Source organism: Salarias fasciatus, chromosome 8 (genome assembly GCF_902148845.1).
Source record: "Salarias fasciatus chromosome 8, fSalaFa1.1, whole genome shotgun sequence".
Lineage (NCBI taxonomy): Eukaryota > Metazoa > Chordata > Actinopteri > Blenniiformes > Blenniidae > Salarias > Salarias fasciatus.
The window spans coordinates 20059196-20078570 of NC_043752.1; the positions used below are offsets into that span (position 1 = coordinate 20059196).

The window sequence follows — 19375 nt, forward strand, 5'->3', positions numbered from 1 at the left end:
AGACCCCCCTCCCCAGGGCTCAGCCTCAGGTTCTGGTCCGGAGCGGACCGTCAGTCTTCTGGTAACTGGTTGGCTGGGCTCAGTGGAAAGTGTGCGTCCCTCCCTGCTGCTCCCTGGAACTATTCTTAGAGGCGACGGTTTCACCACATCACCTCTCCGAAGGTCTCCGCTGTCCACTTCCTGTCTCAAGAAACACACTTCCTCTTGTTTTGTGAGCCCTGCTGAAGTGTTTATTTGTATTCTGTGCGGAGAGTTAATGGAAGCAGTTTCTCTTAACACTCAGCGGAATTCTTTGAAACTTCTCCTCAAGTGGTTTTAAGAGTTCATTAAACTGTTTACAGAGAAATGAGCTGCCGCTGTCCTTCCTGGTTTTCACTTTCCTCTCACCGACGGTTCAGATATGACACCGGAGAAATACGATTTGGTTCTGCAGAGCATGTTAGGAAACGTTTGTGTGTGGAAAATATTTTGATTTAGTTCAACTCAACAGATATTTTCAGTTCATTAGCATGAAGATTAAAGGTCGCAAGGTTAAAACCCGTGTCAATGAGTCTGTCCTCGCTCACTTCTTCACTTTTTTCGCCTCCCAGTTCCCCTGACAGTGAGCAGGAGCTAGCATTGCCCGTGTAGCAGCCCTGATGTCCTCCTGGAACGGTCCTGGAGTAGCAGTGGTCAGACTCAGACACAGGAACATCCTGTCGACTCACACTGATGTGAAATAGCTGAAAATCTGAACGATATGGAACCTTTGAAGGTGCCTTAAGGAGTTTGCACGTTTTATGCGAAACAGCGCCCCCTGCAGGCCTTGGGCGTAATGCAGCTCAGTGAAAAACTCGTCCCTGTGGCTCACGTGCACGGAAGAGGGGAACTCCGTCTTCGCTCGTTTAGAAGCGCTCAAGTAAAATGTCAGTGTCTTCTCCCTGGTGGAGTCTGTGTGGAGCTGTGGCAGTGCTAGAAGCCAGTCTGTTCTGACTTCCTGGAAGATCCTGCTCAGTTGTTGCTCGCTAAGCATCTGGCGGAGTAATGGCGGACATAATGAAACCTATCCAGCCGGAGCGCGCATTACGTCATTCCTTTCAAATTCTCCCAAAAAACTTCTGGTGCCGGACCGGCACTGTGACTTTCAAGTGACAGTTTAGCCTGTTAGCGGTACTTGTAATGAATATGTCAGGGCACATTGTACACATCATTAAAAATGTGGAACATATTTATGGTGGAAAATAAGTATTTTTAAGGTTGTAAAACTCCTTGATGCACCTTTAAAGTCTGAATTGGTGTCGGTGGTTTAATCGATCAGTGGCCTGACAATGTGATCGTATCAGTGAGATTTTGTGCCAATTAACAAGCACCAGCAAATGTAGTTTAGTGAATTTTAGAAGCTCAAACATGGTCTCAGGAGTCTGACGCTCCGGCATCGTATGAAGCAAAGTTAGAAACGGATCTGTAAGCAGAATCTTATATTGATTATTAATCCTGATTACAGATGAAAACACGATGAGGCCACCTGGAATCCTCTCATTCTGAACGTTGTTTTGGTGGGTTTGGTGCTCGGTGGGAGAGTATCTGACACTCTCAGGCAGATCAGACCCTCCTGGATCCAACTTCACCCAAACAGCCTCATCAGGGTCGAACAGCGAACCTCGGATTGACATCAACAGAAATGTGAAGCAGGTTTAGTTTCGAGTCGGCTGGAGGCGGTGGAAATGTCCCGCCTGGTTCTCAGCCCTGCTCAGTAGCAATGTGTGCCCCCTTTGTCTATTGTTCGGCTGATTTTCCAGATCTGTGTTTATGAGCCCTAATAAGTTCCTGTTGTTCCAAGACTCCTATTTATAGGCGGCATATATTTTTAACTCCTCCATTGTTGGATGCGTGTAATAAATGTGATTATAGGTGAGTTTGTCGGCGAGCATGAGCTTCCTCTGTGGAGAGAGGAAGTTTCTGAGAAATTCCTGGCATCGGCTGGATGCTGCCCTGGTCCGATCTGGGCAGAGTCCTCAGCGGACGGCCCGCAGACGCCCACATCCACCCACATCCACCCACATCCACCCATTCACACTTCCTTTAAATGTGTTCAGTGAAAGGCTCTGGCACAGTCCGACCCTGCCGTCCAGGAGAGACACATGGTAACTTTCCACCGGCGTCGATGTCGGAGGAGGAGGAAGGGTTCTCTTCTGTTGCTAACTGAACTCCTGTCCTGGTTGTGTCTCAGGCTAAAGGGCGGAGGGATGGCATGGTGTCCACCAACGAGAACCGGCGCCGGCCGCTGTCGTCCAGCGAGGTGGAGGGCGTGTCGTGGCAGGGCCCACGCACCGTCTTCCTCCAGAAGAACTCGCAGGGCTTCGGCTTCACTCTGCGCCACTTCATCGTCTACCCGCCGGATTCCTCCCTGCACAGCCTCAAGGTAACCCGCCGCTCCGCTCCCGTGTTCGACTCCCGTCGTTCTGAAAACACGTCCGCTTCCGGTCTGTGGGGTCAAGTTCAGAGCTGACTGCGAAAAGTAGCTTTCAAACACGAGGGTGTGGCCAGCAAGGCTGGAAACGTTGGGTTTGATGCTCCAAATTCTTTACTCTTCCTTAGGGGGGCAATTCGCTCTACGGGAGGGCGGCACTTGTGGGGTGGGTTGGGGGTGGGTTCAACCCAAAACAAACATTTATAGAAGAACTCTAAAATCCAGTTTAAAGACTGATCTCAGCAGGGATCACGACAGTTTTATGACTAATCTTCCATCTAGTTTGATCTAATCCAGGATGTTGGCACCAATCCCAGCCAGCCATGTCCACACACACACACACACACACACACACACACACACACACACACACACACACACACACACACACACACACACAAGAACACATTTACACCTACACACACTCCTAGAGACACCATTTAGCCTCAAACACGTCTTTCTGGGCTTGGGATGAAGCTGGATTGACTTATGGACCTTCTGACTGTGAGATCAGCCAGCTAACCACTTCACCACAGCAGCTTCTCTCGGTCACTGATCCGGGTCCAGACCCCCAGGCCTGCCCGGGGGTCCGGGTGTGACTCCCGATGAGGAGAGAGCCAAGTCAGAGAAGCTTCGACACTGCAGAGCCGATAACAGGGAGCGAGGAGGCGGAGCTTATGTCAGGTGGTCCTGAGTAGGTGGAGCCACAGTCAGGGGGCTGAGGGGGGCTGAGGGGCACACCCAGCACTGATCAGAGCTGCCCTCTCCCGCAGTGGGAACTCTCATATCAGACCAGAACATGTCCAGTTTCAGTTGATCGGTAACAATAACAGACGTTCCTTTGAAGGGTTCCTTTGTCTTTCTGATTCTTTCTGATTCTTCGATTTGAGAACTGGAAGCCTTTAAAAGTTTGTGTGTTCAGGATGACTCAAGGAAACTGTTGGTCGCCTTACTTACTTCCTAAGTGGTGAAGTGGACTCCTCATGTCAGTGAAGTCCTGTTTGCTTTAATCCTGATTTAACTCAGAATAGCATTAGCATCCTACTTAGCATTAGCAGCATTGAATAGCAGTTAGCTGTCTGCATGTTGGTATTTTCTGCATTAATTCATCAACCTGAAGTTGACGCTCTCTCACGGTTTCTCGTTGTGTTGGAACAAAACAGTTTCCCTTGTTTTTCTGTTTTTGCTGTTAGAACGTTGTTCTTGCTAACATGAAGACTGACGTGTGCTACATGGGCCTCTGCTTTGAAAGAAGTCTTGACAGCTTTTTTCTCATTTATTTTATATTGACTGGAGATACTGATACATTTCCACAGATGCACTCTAAGTTTGGATTTTAAATATCCTTCTAATGTTTCTCCCACAGGATGAAGAAAACGGAAATGCAGCTGGAAAAGGTGAAGACGGATTTTCCTTCATTGTAAAGATGAAAACAAAATACTGTTTCTGACATCTTTGTGAGTGGAACCCCTGAGACCTGATACTGACCCCGAGACCTGATACTGACCCCAGGACCTCAGACCGACCCCGGGACCTCCTACTGACCCCAGAACCTGATACTGACCCTGAGACCTCATAATGACCGAAGCATGTCAGATTGACCCCATCATGACCTGTTCAGTACCAGGCTCTGGGGCCTCATATTAACCTTGGGGGCTGATCCTGGCCTGGATCTGGCCCTGGGACCTGTTACTGACCCCAGAGAGGTGTACTGGCTTCGGAGACCTCATTCAGACCTGCAGGCCCTGGAGCTGCATGTGTGTAAAGAGATCGGTCTGTGATGAACTCAGCAGGTGGGCGGCGGTCTCGCTTGGAGCCGATGGACACCATCTTTGTGAAGAGCGTGAAGGAACAGGGCCCCGCCCAGCAAGCTGGACTGTGTACAGGTACAGTCTCTGACTCAAACAGCTCACGTAGTCCAGGAACATACGGACCTGGGATGGAGTCGTGAAGACAGTCGATGTGTTTTTAATCATCAGTTCACTGATCAATACTCTGAAGCTTCATTTGTGGCCTTTATTTGAAATATCATTGAAGTTCCATCAGCTGGAGGAGGAAGATGCTCTATAAAGATAATAGGAACCTTTCGGGAAGCAGCTGTTCTAACGGTCACAGAGAGTTTAGTGAAACAGTAACCTCTGCTGTCCGTGCAGCGTTGCGGATCGCTAACCCCGGTGTGTGTCTGCAGGGGACCGGCTGGTGAAGGTGAACGGGGAGAGCATCCTGGGGAAAACCTACTCTCAGGTGATCGCACTGATCCAGAACAGGTGGGCCTCTGCTCTTCCCTCATCTTAATCCCCGCTGTCGCTTCGTGTCTTCATTTCCTCCTGGCGTCTTTGTTTTGCAGTCAAAACATTCTGGAGCTTTCTATAATGCCAAAGGACGAGGATGTGTTGCAGTTGGTAAGTGTGAGTATTCTCCTCTTCTATTTTCTCCTCGTTCCTCTTCTTCTCCTGTATGAACTGATGAGGCTTCTCTGCATCCAGCCCCCATCCTCTGAACTATGTTGGATGAAATGTGGTGTGAGGAAGGCAAGAATGGATTCCAGCCACCAGAGGGTGCTAGAGGACCGAAACATTTTGTTAATACAGCATAGTTTTTTGTTTGGAAGAACTATACACAGTTCAAAGGAACATCCTGGATATATCTGGACCTCCAGCCAGACCCCTGTAGACGCAGGGCTCTGGCTGGAGGTCCAGACAGGAAGCTGCATGCTGCCCCCCCTCCCTCCCTCCGTCCATCCGTCCATCTGTTGTTCTTCTTTCTGCCGTCACATTGTGTCCTGTCGTTCTGTCCTCAGGCGTACTCCCAGGACGCCTACCTGAAGGGCAACGAGCCGTACAGCGGCGGAGCGCAGCACCTCCCCGAGCCCCCGTCCCTCTGCTACTCCTCCCCCAGGGCCAGCCCCGCCCCCACGCCCCCCGGCCACGCCCCCCAAAGCCCCCCGGACAACTGGCAGTGCCGAGCGAGCCCCGCCGCCCCGCCCCTGGACAACCGGCCCGCCGGAGGCCCGGAGGCCGGGCGGTACCGCCTCCGGTCCTCGTCGGCCCTCAGCGCGCTGGATTTCCACTTTGCCAACCACAACGCCGCCATCGCCTCCGCCACGCTGCCCCCGCCGCGGAAGAGCAGCCTGCCGGCGTCGGCCCGCGCCCACAGCGACGCCCTGTGCCACCAGGCGCTGTCGGACTGGTACTACAGCCAGGCGGAGGCCGCCGAGCGCATGTCCCCCCGGCACCGCAGCGTCTCGCAGGACCGCCTGGCGGAGCTGGGGCTGGGGCTGGCGCTGGGTCCGGGCCCGGGACCCCCGGCGGCCTCGGCGACCGCGGAGCAGCGCCGGAGAGAGGCGCTGCTGTACCACCACCACACCGCCGCCGCCCAGGACTCGTACTGGCTCGGGGGCTGGGGCGGCGTTTCGGGCCCGGGCAGCCGCTCGTGCTCGGAGAGCCTGCTGGCGGCCTACGCAGAATACGAGCACAACTACGGCCGCTCGGTGGAGACGCTGGCCCAGGCCTCGGCCCTGGTCTCCCCGCACTACGAGTTCTCCTCCCAGAGCCCACAGACCATCAGGGTGACGGAGCAGAAGGCTCCGTGTGGGCCTCAGCAGCAGACGTCCCCCCCCACGGCGCCCCCCGGCGGCCGGCAGCCGGGCCAGCAGGTAGCCGAGCCTCAGACGAGGCGGGTCAAGGAGGACCAGCACGGGGGCCCCGCCTTCTCCCGCAAGGCCGGACACCTCCTGCACCAGGCCCACTCCTTCAGAGAGCCCGGCGGCGGGGCGGGCCGGGAGGTGGTGCCCCGCCCCCAGTCCACCCCCGCCCTGTCTGTATCGGAGGAGGACCCGGACCTGCTGTCCCCCGTGTCCCTCCACCAAGAGGTGGTCCTGAGGCAGAAGCCCCCCCCGGGCCGCAGGACTTCGGCTCAGACCCTGCGGCGTCCCGTGGACTCCCCGGAGCCCCCGGGCCCCGCGGCGTCCCCCAGCCCGGCGGCGTCCCCCGTCCCCCCGGGGCCCGGCTCCACCCGCAGAGCCAACGGTAGCCTGGTGCAGCACGCCTTCGACTCCCTGTCCTCCATCCCCTTCATAGGTTAGTGACCTCTGATCTGTAGCAACTGACCGGAGCGGAATTCATGTCTCAACTTCCTGTTTCACGTTCAGGACCCTGACCGCCGTCACCTCAGCCCTCTGGAGTCTGTTGCTACAGAGCTCCTGTCATACATAACCTGTCTATCCTGAGTGTTTGTGTGTGTGCATGGGATGTGTGTGTGTCCTCATTAATGCTCCCTACATTTAACCTCGTGCACGTTACAGTCTGTGACTGCTGTATGTCGGCGGTTTGTGAACCTTCACATGTTCGGTGTTCGGATCCGGAGCAGCTGCTGCTCTGGAAGCAGAAACCTCGGCGAACAGGCTGAAGAGTTAGGACGGCATTAGATTTGGTTATGGCTTCGCAAATATCCTTATTTCAGCAGTTTCTTCCTTCCGTTCGGTAGCGTTCTGCCTCCAGGGTAGCTCTACCTGCGACTCTGAACAGGCGACCATGTGGAACTGAGTCTGTCTCGTCTTGTGTTGTGTCTCTTGTGACGGCGACCCTGCAGATGAAGCCACCAGTCCCACTGCAGAGCATCCGGTCTCCACTGACACCACCTCTGTCACCCCCACCCTGTCCTCCATCTCCCCCTCTGTCCGGCTTCGCTCTAAGGACTGCAGTGAGTCTCACCCTGACACTCAGACCACCAAACAGGATCCTTAAGGGCTGAGTCCAGAGGTCTGCAGCCGGCAGCTGTGCAGCCACATGTGGCTCTAGTGTAGTGGAACTCTGTTGACTGGACGTCTTTTCATGGGAAAAAACAAGAAAAACATCTAAATTCACCAAAGGGTAACCTGGCATAAAGTCTCCAGAAAGGCTGCAGCTGCTGATGGAAAATACCATTTACACACTCATCAAGCTTCACAAACAAAGGATAGTTTTTGTATTCATGAGCTTTATGAGCTGTTTTATATTTTAGTAGTGGTGGCAGACGTCTAGTTCAGTATACTGGTTCACTGTTCCCGGTTCGGTGTTCCTGGTTCACTGTTCCCGGTTCGGTGTTCCTGGTTCACTGTTCCCGGTTCACTGTTCCCGGTTCGGTGTTCCTGGTTCACTGTTCCCGGTTCACTGTTCCCGGTTCACTGTTCCTGGTTCGGTGTTCCTGGTTCACTGTTCCTGGTTCACTGTTCCTGGTTCGGTGTTCCTGGTTCACTGTTCCCGGTTCGGTGTTCCTGGTTCACTGTTCCCGGTTCGGTGTTCCTGGTTCACTGTTCCCGGTTCGGTGTTCCCGGTTCGGTGTTCCTGGTTCACTGTTCCCGGTTCACTGTTCCCGGTTCGGTGTTCCTGGTTCACTGTTCCCGGTTCACTGTTCCTGGTTCACTGTTCCTGGTTCACTGTTCCTGGTTCACTGTTCCCGGTTCACTGTTCCTGGTTCGGTGTTCCTGGTTCACTGTTCCCGGTTCGGTGTTCCTGGTTCACTGTTCCCGGTTCGGTGTTCCTGGTTCACTGTTCCCGGTTCGGTGTTCCCGGTTCGGTGTTCCTGGTTCACTGTTCCCGGTTCACTGTTCCCGGTTCGGTGTTCCTGGTTCACTGTTCCCGGTTCACTGTTCCTGGTTCACTGTTCCTGGTTCACTGTTCCTGGTTCACTGTTCCCGGTTCACTGTTCCTGGTTCACTGTTCCTGGTTCACTGTTCCCGGTTCACTGTTCCTGCTTCACTGTTCCCGGTTCACTGTTCCTGCTTCACTGTTCCCGGTTCACTGTTCCCGGTTCACTGTTCCTGGTTCGGTGTTCCTGGTTCACTGTTCCCGATCCGGTGTTCCTGGCTCAGTGAACCAGTTCAGTGTAGAATCCAGATCTTCTCCACTGTGTGTGAGAACCTGGTAGATTTGTCCATATTTCAGCCGAGACTCCGCCTCTGGTATTGGACGTTGGTTCTGTCCACAGCACAGCTTTGTGGCGTACGGGACGGGTCACGACGACTGTATGCAGTACCTGGCACCATGTCCCAGATGTTCAACAATACCGTCTGCTGATTGGCTGATTGATGTATCGACGCAGGAAGTGGCGTCATTACTCGGTGTTCATCACCCCGCCTACATCCTGGCGGTACCCTGTGAAGGGGAACACTGGTTACTCTACAGCCGGCCCTGTAGCGTTCCGACCCGTCCCGTACTGACACGCCACCGCCAGGGGAAACACCGCTAGTGTCCCTCATGGGGAGAGGACAGAACAGACTCACTCAGAGTGCTTACAAATACACTACATTCCCAAACTGAGGTATAAGAGACGTTCCCATCAGAAAATCAATGGATGGATGGATGTAAACACTGGGCTTGAACCGCTGGGATCGACTAAAACATGTTTTCTGTCTCTGTGAGGTTTTGACTGATCTGACCTCCAGCGATCGATTCCCTCAGAATCATTTCAACGCTCAAAGTTAAACGATTCTGGATTTAAATTTCTACTGAAAACATCATGAGGATTCTTTGAGTCAGTCTCACACAAAACAGACCGATCAAAGAATCAGTGTTCTGCTTTATTATTGTTAAACCATTCATCCATTCAGCCACCATCTGTTCATCCATTCATCCAGTCACATGTTCACCTGACTCATGTAATCATCATCGGTCTCATGTGTCTCTGCAATTTCTCCTCTGATCACTCCTCCTCCTCCTCCTCTAACTCCTCCTCCTGACTCCTCCTCCTGGCTCCTCCCCCTCATCCTGACTCCTCCTTTGACTCCTCCTCTGGCTCCTCCTCCTCTGGCTCCTCCTCCTCCTCTGGCTCCTCCTCCTCTTCTGGCTCCTCCTCTAACTCCTCCTCCTCCTCCTCAGGCAGTATCAAAGGCCGCCGCTCCTCCTACCTGCTGGCCATCACCACCGAGCGCTCCAAGTCGTGTGACGAGGGTCTGAACTCATTCAGGGAGGAGAACCGGGTCTTCTGGTGAGTCTGGCCCTCGTTCTGAGACTCGGACTCTTCATTCAGACACACAGTTCTGCAAAGTTCGATTAAAAGTGTGTGATGATTAGGTTTTTCTCATGGTTTTGTATCTTGTTTGTTTTTCCGCAGTAAACTGCCAAAAAGGGTCAAAAGCTTTTTCACTGATGGGGTGAGTCACTGTGACACTGTACAACCACAACGCCAGCCGAGGAACAGCAGAGAACCACAGTCGGAGCCGGCTGTAGCAGCGGGACGCCCTGAGCCTCTGTCCATGTCGTTCCAGTCTCTGGAGAGCCTGCGGGTGCAGGAGGAGGCCCGGTCCAAGCGCCACTCCACCTCCGAGCTGGGAACCATCACCTTCAGCGACGTGCGGCGGGAGGGCTGGCTGCACTACAAGCAGATCCTCACCGAGAAGGGCAAGGTACGAGTCCGGCCTCCGACCGGCAGACGGGACGGCGCGGGGGACGCCTCGGGATCACGGAACAATGAACACACCGAAAACTTTCACTTCACCAGTTCACACCTAAGACGGCCGGTCACCACTTTCACCAAGCCGCAGGACACAAACGTACAGCCATGCTTCAAAATAAAAGCGTGCCTGAAAGATGACGACGCACATCAATGTTTTCACTTCACATCGATGATATCTGATGGATGGATCGTTACACAGAAATCAGCTGTGTGTGTGTGTGTGTGTGTGTGTGTGCGCGTGTGTGTGTGTGTGTAGAATGAGACCTGATCGATTCCGTTACTGATGGCTGCAGCCGTCTTCACGCCGTTCCGTTTCTTCCTGTGTGCAGAAAGTGGGCGGCGGCATGCGTCCGTGGAAACGCGCCTTCTCCGTGCTGCGCTCCCATTCGCTCTTCCTCTACAAAGACAAGCGGGAGGCGGTGCTCCACGGGGCGGGGCCGGGGGCGGGGCCCGGCCAGGACGAGCACCCGCCCATCAGCATCCGCGGCTGCCTGGTGGACATCGCCTACAGCGAGACCAAGAGGAAGCACGCGCTGCGGCTGACCACGCAGGACTTCTGCGAGTACCTGCTGCAGGCCGAGGACCGCGACGACATGCTGGCCTGGATCAGGGTCATCCGGGAGAACAGCAAGACGGACAACGAGGTGGGGGGCGGGGCTCCGGCTCCACTGAGGACCAGGCCCCGCCTTCCCCGCTCACTCCGCCTTGTTTTCCCCTTGCAGGAGATCGGCTCCTCCAGGCAGGCTCTCATCAACAAGAAGCTCAACGACTACAGGAAGCACAGGTCAGCGGGCCGCACGGCGCTCGGCCTCCGCCCGGACCCCGAGTCCGAGTCTCTGCAGCTCTGACCGTCAAACACCCCCCTGAAGAGTGTGTGTGTGTCTGTGTGTGTGTGTGTGTGTGCGCAGTCTGACAGGGACCAAGCCGGACTCCTCCCCCAGAGCCTCCCGGATGAGCATGATGCCCCCCTTCCTGCTGGCGAAGACTGAGAACAGCACGGTGAACCGAGGGTCCAGATGTGGTCAGTCTCCACTCGGTCCAAACGCTCTCCGCTCTTCTGACAGCTGTCCTCCGTTGCTTGTTCTGACGTTAATACGGTCATGATGCTGTTTGTGTTTTATCCAGAAGCAGCTTTAAAACCTTCAGTTTGTTCCTTACAAAAAAAGCACGGATGAACACGTATAAACAGGATTACCTCTGGAGGAGCATTCTTCTTTTCATGCCGTTCTGTTGATTGTCGATTTTGAACAAATTGGTCAAAAAAAAAAAAAAAAAAAGCAAAAATGTGGTGAAGTGGTCAAAGAAGAGGACTTCCTGTTTGACATTTAAAATGCTCTTCTGCTGGAGATCAGATGCTGAGTGAGTCGTGCTGTTTCAGATGAGAACAAGGCTCTGTGGGGCATCAACATCATGAAGAAGACCAAGAAGGTGGACAGTCCCAAAGCTTTCGGGGTGCGGCTGGAGGACTGCCAGCCTGCCGTCCACCACAAGGTGAAGCCGCCGGTCGCAGACCGGAGGGGGGTCCGGGCGGTGCTCGCCTCCCCTCACCTCCGCCCCCCTCTGTGCAGTTCGTGCCCCTGGTGGTGGAGATGTGCTGTGGCGTGGTGGAGGCTTCGGGTCTGGAGTACACCGGGATCTACCGCGTGCCGGGGAACAACGCCATGGTGTCCAACCTGCAGGAGCATCTCAACAAAGGCCTGGACATCAACACGGCTGAGGAGGTCAGCATGCTCTCATGATGGCGTGGTCTCCTGGTCTCATGGTCTCTGGTCCTCCACCCCCGAGGGGTCTCCTGTGAGGTTTTTCTAATTCCTGTTGCTTCTTACTTCTTCAGAGGTGGCAAGACCTGAACGTGATCAGCAGCCTGCTTAAATCCTTCTTCAGGAAACTTCCGGAGCCTCTTTTTACGGACGGTGAGTCCACAAACCTGCCGATGATCACTGACTGCCACTTCCACCTTCAGTGTGAGGAGGGTTCTCTGTAATCTGGATGTTAGCAGCTCACAGTCATGATGTAGTTTCCATGCTAATGCTAGCTGTGTTCTCGATCTCCCCTCACCCAGAAAAGTACAACGACTTCATTGCAGCAAACCGGATGGAGGACGCAGAGGACAGACTGAAGACCATGAAGAAGCTGGTGAGAAGAAAACCTCTGCTTCGGAGGACTTCCCCTTCTTTGTTTGTTCTTTCTAGATTTTTCTGTCAGTTTGACTTTGTCCAAAACAAAGACTTCAATTTTAACCCCATTAAAATAATCAGGAAACTCTTGTTTAATAGTTTTCTTCTGGTATGATAGTTTGACTGATGTGGGGATTTGAACCCTGATGGTGTTCTCAGATCCAGAACCTGCCGGATCATTACCACCACACCCTGAGGTTCCTGGTGGAACACCTGAAGAAGGTGGCTGACCACGCAGAGAAGAACAAGGTAAGACGAGCTTCTGCCCTGTCCCACTGAACGCACCCAGCCAGAACCCTCCAGAACCCTCCAGAACCCTCCAGAACCCTCCATCCATGTCCTCCAGATGGAACCACGGAACCTGGCGCTGGTGTTCGGACCCACGCTGGTCAGAACGTCTGAGGACAACATGACCGACATGGTGACGCACATGGCCGACCGCTACAAGATCGTAGAGACGCTCATCCTGCACGTGAGGGACACACACACACACGCACACACACACACACACACACACACACACACACACACACAAACTGACACACACATTAACAGCTGCTCCCCGTTCTCTCCTTCAGTCTGACTGGTTCTTCGGTGATGGAAAGCTGGAGAATCAGGAGAAGGTGAGCTGCTCCAACAACCCCAACGCAGACACAGCGACACATGGACTTCTAACTGTGTGTGTGTGTGTGTGTGTGTGTGTGTGTGTGTGTGTGTGTGTGTGTGTGTGTGTGTGTGTGTGTGTGTGTGTGTGTGTGTGTGTGTGTGTGTGTGTGTGTGTGTGTGTGTGTGTGTGTGTGTGTGTGTGTGTGTGTGTGTGTGTGTGTGAGCAGACTCCGGAGGATCAGCCGGACATGCAGCCCGTTCCGAACATCGACCACCTGCTGTCCAACATCGGCAGAACCGGCGTTCCGGCAGAGTTCTCAGGTGATCGATCTGCTCTTTAAAATCACACAGTTCCAACAGAGGCTCGTTGGAGGCGCCGTCGCCCAAAACACACACTGACCAGACAGGAATAACAGCATCAGGAAAAGAAACCCAGCTCATTGATTGGTCCAGACTGAAAGCAGAAGTCCCTCCACTTCAGCTGGCTAGCAGCTAGCAGCTAGCCAAAAGCAACCACAGTCCGTTGTGTCTTAGTTGTGTCTTCGAAGAGTTTCTTCATTAACAGCTTCAAACTGCTCTCTTCTCTCTCGATGTGGACGAATGTTTCCTCCTGACTGTCTCTGAGAAAACTCTTCTGGTAGCTGGAACTCTGATGACTCTGCTAACATCTCCACTCGTGTCTGTGCTGTCTCCCGACTGGAATTTTAATCATGTAAAGGCTGGATTATGTTTTCTGCGCAGATGTGACGCCTCAAAATACAGTAAATAACATCATACATTATGAAAAACTGTCTGCTAGCTTAATGCTACCTTTTGTGGGAGAACCTACTGACATGCTAACAGTTAGCACCGAAGTCACGGAACCTGATGGAACAAATTAAACTGAGCAACATTCCTCTTAGTAAATACAAAACATGAATGCTAATTATTTCAATAATATATTGATAGTAATATATTTCCCTCACTCAGAAAAACATAAACAATATTAAAAAACTCTGAAAACTCAGATAAAACACAAACAGGAAGTGACTACGGAAGTCCAAGTGGCTGAAAACGCTCAGTGGTTGTTTTAGAAATGGTGAGACTTTATTATCGTTGTTTAAGACTTAATATTTGTTGTACACAACACCAAAACACCAGATAAAACAAGATTTACGTTCTCTTCCTGCAAACTGGGGGCAGCAGAACCGTCCATGTGTTTCCTGACTAACCTCTGGACACTTCCTGTTTCCTACTTTCTCTCACTGCTCTCCTCTGCGGACCTTTCCGGACTCTTCTGTTCTAGCTGAGACAGCGGATCAGCCTCTCCGGTAGGACCGGCTGTGTGTGTGTGTGTGTGTGTGTGTGTGTGTGTGTGTGTGTGTGTGTGTGTGTGTGTGTGTGCGTGTGTGCGTGTGTGCGTGTGTGCGTGTGTGCGTGTGTGCGTGTGTGTGTGTGTGTGTGCGTGTGTGCGTGTGTGCGTGTGTGCGTGTGTGTGTGTGTGTGTGTGTGTGTGTGTGTGTGTGTGTGTGTGTGTGTGCGTGTGTGTGTGTGTGTGTGTGTATGCATGCATTCATGAGTGTGTGTGTGGTTCCTCGTAGCTTGTACCGAGCTGAGCTGTAGCCACTGTGTCTGGATGAAGCTGGGGTTCTTACACGGCGTCTGTGGAACCACTGCAGTGTTCCCATGTTCCTCTGATCCAGGACTGACATGGTTCCAATAACGGTCTCAGAACTACAACAGTACTGGATCAGACTGTGCTCCCATGTTCCTCCCCCAGGTCTGATCCAGGACTGACACGGTTCTAAGTCAGATCTTCTCTCTTTCTTTCAGATTCCACCACCAGCGATTCACTTAAGTCGAAGGTAAGCAGGATCCTCTTCCTGGAACGTTGTGTAGAGAGTTCGAGGTCCTGATGAGTTCTCTGCTCTTTCAGTTTTCTTCAGGTTCCAGAAGAGACCTGAACGCCAGAGACTTCCTGCCCAAGTCCATCATCTCTGCTGTGACCCGCAAACGGAAGAAGCGCCTCAGTAACTACGTACCGGGCAGCAGCGCCGACGAAGACTCCGAGCATGAACCGGTCAAAGCTAGCAACTACCAAGGAGGAGGAGCAGCAGGAGGAGGAGGAGGAGGAGGGGGGGTAGAGGAAGAACATGCAGCTCCTGCAGAGGACAGAGGGGACGATGAGGCAAAGGGGGGGAAAGTTGGTGAAAGCAGAGAAGGCAGCGAGTCATCGATGGGCGAAGAGCTGAAGAAACAAACAGGAAGTAGTTTAAAGAGTCCCCAGAGAGACGGCCCCCAAAGACCACCAGAGGCCCCCCTCTACCCACACAGCTGCCTCTACTCTCAGCAGACACTCGGACCCCCCCCTGCAGCCCAGCCCCCCAGAGGACGCTCCACCATCCCCGTCTGGATCTCCCCCACCAGGCCCCCCAGTCTGTACCAGACGGGTCGGCCGCAGCCGGACCGGGGCCCCCTGCAGCCGGACCGGGGCCCCCTGCAGCCGGACCGGGGCCCCCTGCAGCCGGACCGGGGCCCCCTGCAGCCGGACTGGGGACCGCCTGTGGCGTTGCGCTCCAGGAAGGCTCGCAGCGGACGAGCTCGGGCGGTGTCCATGAACCTGGACCTGAGCTACGAGTGGAGAACTGACAAGGTGGAGGTGGTCCGAGTCATCGAGGCCGGGGGGCCTCGGCACTCCATCCTGGGACCCGGGTCTCTGGTCCGTCTCTCTCAGGAGGCTCCTCACCCGTCCTCCCAGAGCCCCCGGGGGTCCTCCGCCGTAGTCCTGCGGAGATCAACTCAAGACCCCCGAGACAAGACCAGAGCGTGGCGCCGCCACACGGTGCTGGTCTGACTGGACCGCTGGACAGGAAGTCCCTCCGTCAGGAGCTCCTCAAACTACTGCAGCTGGAGAGTTTCATTCCACCTGGGGGTCCACCCGGGGGTCCACCCGGGGGTCCACCCGGGGGTCCACCTGGGGGTCCACCCGGGGGTCCACCCGGGGGTCCGCGGCCCCTCAGAGCCGCTCTACTGAGCTCCATCATGCTCTCAAAAAGGGGAAAGAGCTGAAATGCTAAAAACATCTATGAAATGGTTTCTAAAACCTGGAATCCAAGAAAAAAGTTTGCTAAAAAGCATTGAAATGTTTAAAAAACAGAAACTAAAATGGATAGGAACGTGGAAAAAAGTATTGAAACTACTGAATAAAACAACGACTTGAATGTCTAGCTAACAGAAAACAGCAGAAGGAGCCCAGCCTGGACGGAGGTGTAGCTCAGAGGCATCATGCTAACGCTTACTGCACAAACTGATCAACAGCAACAATCCAGACCAACAAACAAGTTATGAGTTTACACCAAGTCTTCACTGCTACAGCACTGCCCCCTTGTGGCAGAGGTGAAAAGACACATTACCACCAGAGTCTAATAAAGAGCAGTGGAATCAATCAGTACTGATCAAGATAAGTGTTACTGATCAGAAACACTACTTAAGTGAATTTTCGAACAGCAGAACAAGAAAAATACAATCTGTAACAACATGGACAATTTTAACATTTCAGTGATCAGTCAATAAAATGATGAGGAAAACAGTTTGATCAGGAAACAGTCAGGAGCAGCACATTCCTCTAAAGTCAGCTTTAGAGGAAGGTGTGAGAGAATCCAGGAGACCCAGTGTCAGGAGGGGCCCTGAAGGCATCACGATCCATGGGTTGGATAAATGTGAATCTCTTGTCAGTGATTGGCTGGCTGCTGCTCTGACTGGACTCAGGAGAGCTTTTTCTCCAAAAATTACCTTTTTTTAAAAAATATATATTTTCATATTGTGCTGTGAATTTAAACACACCATGTTTTAAATAATTAATTTAATTAAATAGAAATCAAATCCAGTGAGGGGCGGCGCCCTGTCGCCCGCTGCTTTAGCTAAAACTGACAAATCCACTAAAATTCAGCTAATTCTGCTAAAACTGCCGTGAAATGTGTCGCGTCTCCAGGCGGATTCCTCCAGCGTGACGCGGCGAAAGCGTTTCTAAACCCGAAGGCGTGTTTGGAATGAAACTCTTCATTCGGCGGTTTTCTGAGCTCCTCAACGACTCACCAGCAAACAATCAGCTGTTTGTCCTCCGCTCCTCCAAAGACGCTAACATTCCCATGGACGACAACCGCGCATGCGAGAAGGAATATGCAAACCCCAGTGTGTGTGTGTGTGTGTGTGTGTGTGTGTGTGAGATAAAGGCAGCTACTTGATGTCATGCCAAAACCTGGATGTGTGTGTGTCGTCGTACCGCGTCAGTATCAAACTCCTTCACTCTGAAAGCCGCTGGATGGAAACCCTTCCTCCAAACACTGAGGCCTGACCCCGTCCCCGGACCTCCAGCAGTTCAGACGCGGTCAAGCGGGCCTCCGTTATCCAATCAGTGGACCAAAACCTGCTACTTTTATTGAAATCCTGCGGTCAAGCTTTCGTCGGTCATCGAGCCGGCCAGCCGTGGTCCACGGGCCTCATGTTTGACAGCGTTTTTGGGGGATGGAACCCGTCCGTTGCTTTCAGAGTGTCTGCAGTGCTGTCGGTGAACGAGGTCCTCGCAGTGTTAACCCCGTCATATTTATTTCTCCAGACGTTTAGTTTTGTAAAAGGAACCAAAAGGGATGTGAACCAAACTGTCCTGCCAAGCCACTGTGGTCCCAGCCCGTCTTCTTCTGACCCACAATCCTCTCTGCTCCACTCGGCGCATGTGTGTTCTCCCTGCTGTGGACCAAGTCTGTAACAGCTGTACAAAGCCTTGATAAGTTAACCCCTGTACATAAATATTATACATAATATATTAAATTATTTGTTTTGGAACGGCTTGGTGTTCTTTTGTGTGTGTGTGTGTGTGTGTGTGTGTGTGTGTGTGTGTGTGTGTGTGTGTGTGTGTGTGTGTGTGTGTGTGTGTGTGTGTGTGTGTGTGTGTGTTTGTGTTTGTGTCCGAACATTCCATGCAAAGTCTGCTTGAATTAAAAATGGTTATTTAGTCAATTAATATAGATAGAGATAGGATAGAGAGATGGATTGGGGTTGGGGTCAGTGGTTGGGGTCAGTAGTTGGGGTCAGTGGTTGGGGTCAGTAGCTGGGGTCAGTGGTTGGGGTCAGTAGTTGGGGTCAGCGGTTGGGGTCAGTGGTTGGGGTCAGTGGTTGGGGTCAGTGGTTGGGGTCAGTGGTTGGGGTCAGTAGTTGGGGTCAGCGGTTGGGGTCAGTGGTTGGGGTCAGTGGTTGGGGTCAGTGGTTGGGGTCAGTGGTTGGGGTCAGTAGTTGGGGTCAGTGGCTGGGGTCAGTGGTTGGGGTCAGTGGTTGGGGTCAGTAGTTGGGGTCAGTGGTTGGGGTCAGTGGTTGGGGTCAGTGGTTGGGGTCAGTAGTTGGGGTCAGCGGTTGGGGTCAGTGGTTGGGGTCAGTGGTTGGGGTCAGTAGTTGGGGTCAGTAGTTGGGGTCAGTGGTTGGGGTCAGTGGTTGGGGTCAGTGGTTGGGGTCAGTGGTTGGGGTCAGTAGTTGGGGTCAGCGGTTGGGGTCAGTGGTTGGGGTCAGTGGTTGGGGTCAGTAGTTGGGGTCAGCGGTTGGGGTCAGTAGTTGGGGTCAGTGGTTGGGGTCAGTGGTTGGGGTCAGCGGTTGGGGTCAGTAGTTGGGGTCAGTGGTTGGGGTCAGTGGCTGGGGTCAGTGGTTGGGGTCAGTAGTTGGGGTCAGTGGTTGGGGTCAGTGGTTGGGGTCAGTGGTTGGGGTCAGTAGTTGGGGTCAGTGGTTGGGGTCAGTGGTTGGGGTCAGTGGTTGGGGTCAGTAGTTGGGGTCAGTGGTTGGGGTCAGTGGTTGGGGTCAGTAGTTGGGGTCAGTGGTTGGGGTCAGTGGTTGGGGTCAGTGGTTGGGGTCAGTGGTTGGGGTCAGTGGTTGGGGTCAGTGGTTGGGGTCAGTAGTTGGGGTCAGTGGCTGGGGTCAGTGGTTGGGGTCAGTGGTTGGGGTCAGTGGTTGGGGTCAGTGGTTGGGGTCAGTGGTTGGGGTCAGTAGTTGGGGTCAGTGGTTGGGGTCAGTAGTTGGGGTCAGTGGTTGGGGTCAGTAGTTGGGGTCAGTAGTTGGGGTCAGTGGTTGGGGTCAGTGGTTGGGGTCAGTGGTTGGGGTCAGTGGTTGGGGTCAGTAGTTGGGGTCAGTGGTTGGGGTCAGTAGTTGGGGTCAGTGGTTGGGGTCAGTGGTTGAGTCTGGTGCCAGAGCCTCTTTAGCGCCCCCTGTCCACCGCTGCACTGTTGAGAAGCCCAGTGGCCATGGGGACCAGGGACCTGCTGTGGCGCTCAGCTCGAGCCCTCCTCCGCTCCGCGACGGCCTCCAGTGAGTCCGGGGACCGTCCAGCAGAGAGCCGGCCTCCGGATCAGCTGATCCAGCCTTCTGGTCCCTGTCCCTGGTCCCCGGCTCAGCTGAATGGAGAAGGCAGAGGACGGATGTTCTGTGTGTGCGGTGAAAGGTTCTGAAAGATGCTGACAGGGAAGTCCATCATGTGACCTGCTGTTACTGATTGCACCTTAAAAGTTCACGTTCAGCAAACTGCACTCACTGCGGGACGCCATCGTTCTTTCATCCCTGTGCAGTCCCGGGGAATTATGAGAAATAGATTCTTCATTTGAAGCTTGAATCTGTTACAATAATCCTTTTGTGCTATATCTTGTAGACTGTTCAACACTGAAAGAGAAAATCTGACTGGCAACTGACAGCTTTA

At 53.5% G+C, this 19375-nt stretch overlaps 1 protein-coding gene across 1 annotated transcript in view; it reads left to right on the forward strand.

Moving 5' to 3' along the window:
• The window catches only part of LOC115393638 (rho GTPase-activating protein 23-like), a 30778-nt gene extending 13345 nt beyond the window's left edge, over nucleotides 1–17433 (forward strand). The window contains exons 2-24 of the mRNA XM_030098735.1: nucleotides 2210–2401; nucleotides 3816–3846; nucleotides 4240–4335; nucleotides 4638–4716; nucleotides 4797–4851; nucleotides 5250–6528; nucleotides 7040–7150; nucleotides 9307–9415; nucleotides 9542–9581; nucleotides 9696–9833; nucleotides 10213–10527; nucleotides 10606–10667; nucleotides 10792–10904; nucleotides 11262–11374; nucleotides 11452–11604; nucleotides 11718–11796; nucleotides 11946–12019; nucleotides 12220–12309; nucleotides 12407–12532; nucleotides 12639–12683; nucleotides 12894–12987; nucleotides 14479–14510; nucleotides 14582–17433. Of these exons, the coding sequence (XP_029954595.1) occupies nucleotides 2231–2401; nucleotides 3816–3846; nucleotides 4240–4335; nucleotides 4638–4716; nucleotides 4797–4851; nucleotides 5250–6528; nucleotides 7040–7150; nucleotides 9307–9415; nucleotides 9542–9581; nucleotides 9696–9833; nucleotides 10213–10527; nucleotides 10606–10667; nucleotides 10792–10904; nucleotides 11262–11374; nucleotides 11452–11604; nucleotides 11718–11796; nucleotides 11946–12019; nucleotides 12220–12309; nucleotides 12407–12532; nucleotides 12639–12683; nucleotides 12894–12987; nucleotides 14479–14510; nucleotides 14582–15499 (4323 nt within the window). The 5' untranslated portion in view covers nucleotides 2210–2230 and the 3' untranslated portion in view covers nucleotides 15500–17433. The remainder of the gene's footprint in view (nucleotides 1–2209; nucleotides 2402–3815; nucleotides 3847–4239; nucleotides 4336–4637; nucleotides 4717–4796; nucleotides 4852–5249; nucleotides 6529–7039; nucleotides 7151–9306; nucleotides 9416–9541; nucleotides 9582–9695; nucleotides 9834–10212; nucleotides 10528–10605; nucleotides 10668–10791; nucleotides 10905–11261; nucleotides 11375–11451; nucleotides 11605–11717; nucleotides 11797–11945; nucleotides 12020–12219; nucleotides 12310–12406; nucleotides 12533–12638; nucleotides 12684–12893; nucleotides 12988–14478; nucleotides 14511–14581) is intronic.
• Nucleotides 17434–19375: the final 1942 nt, after the last annotated feature.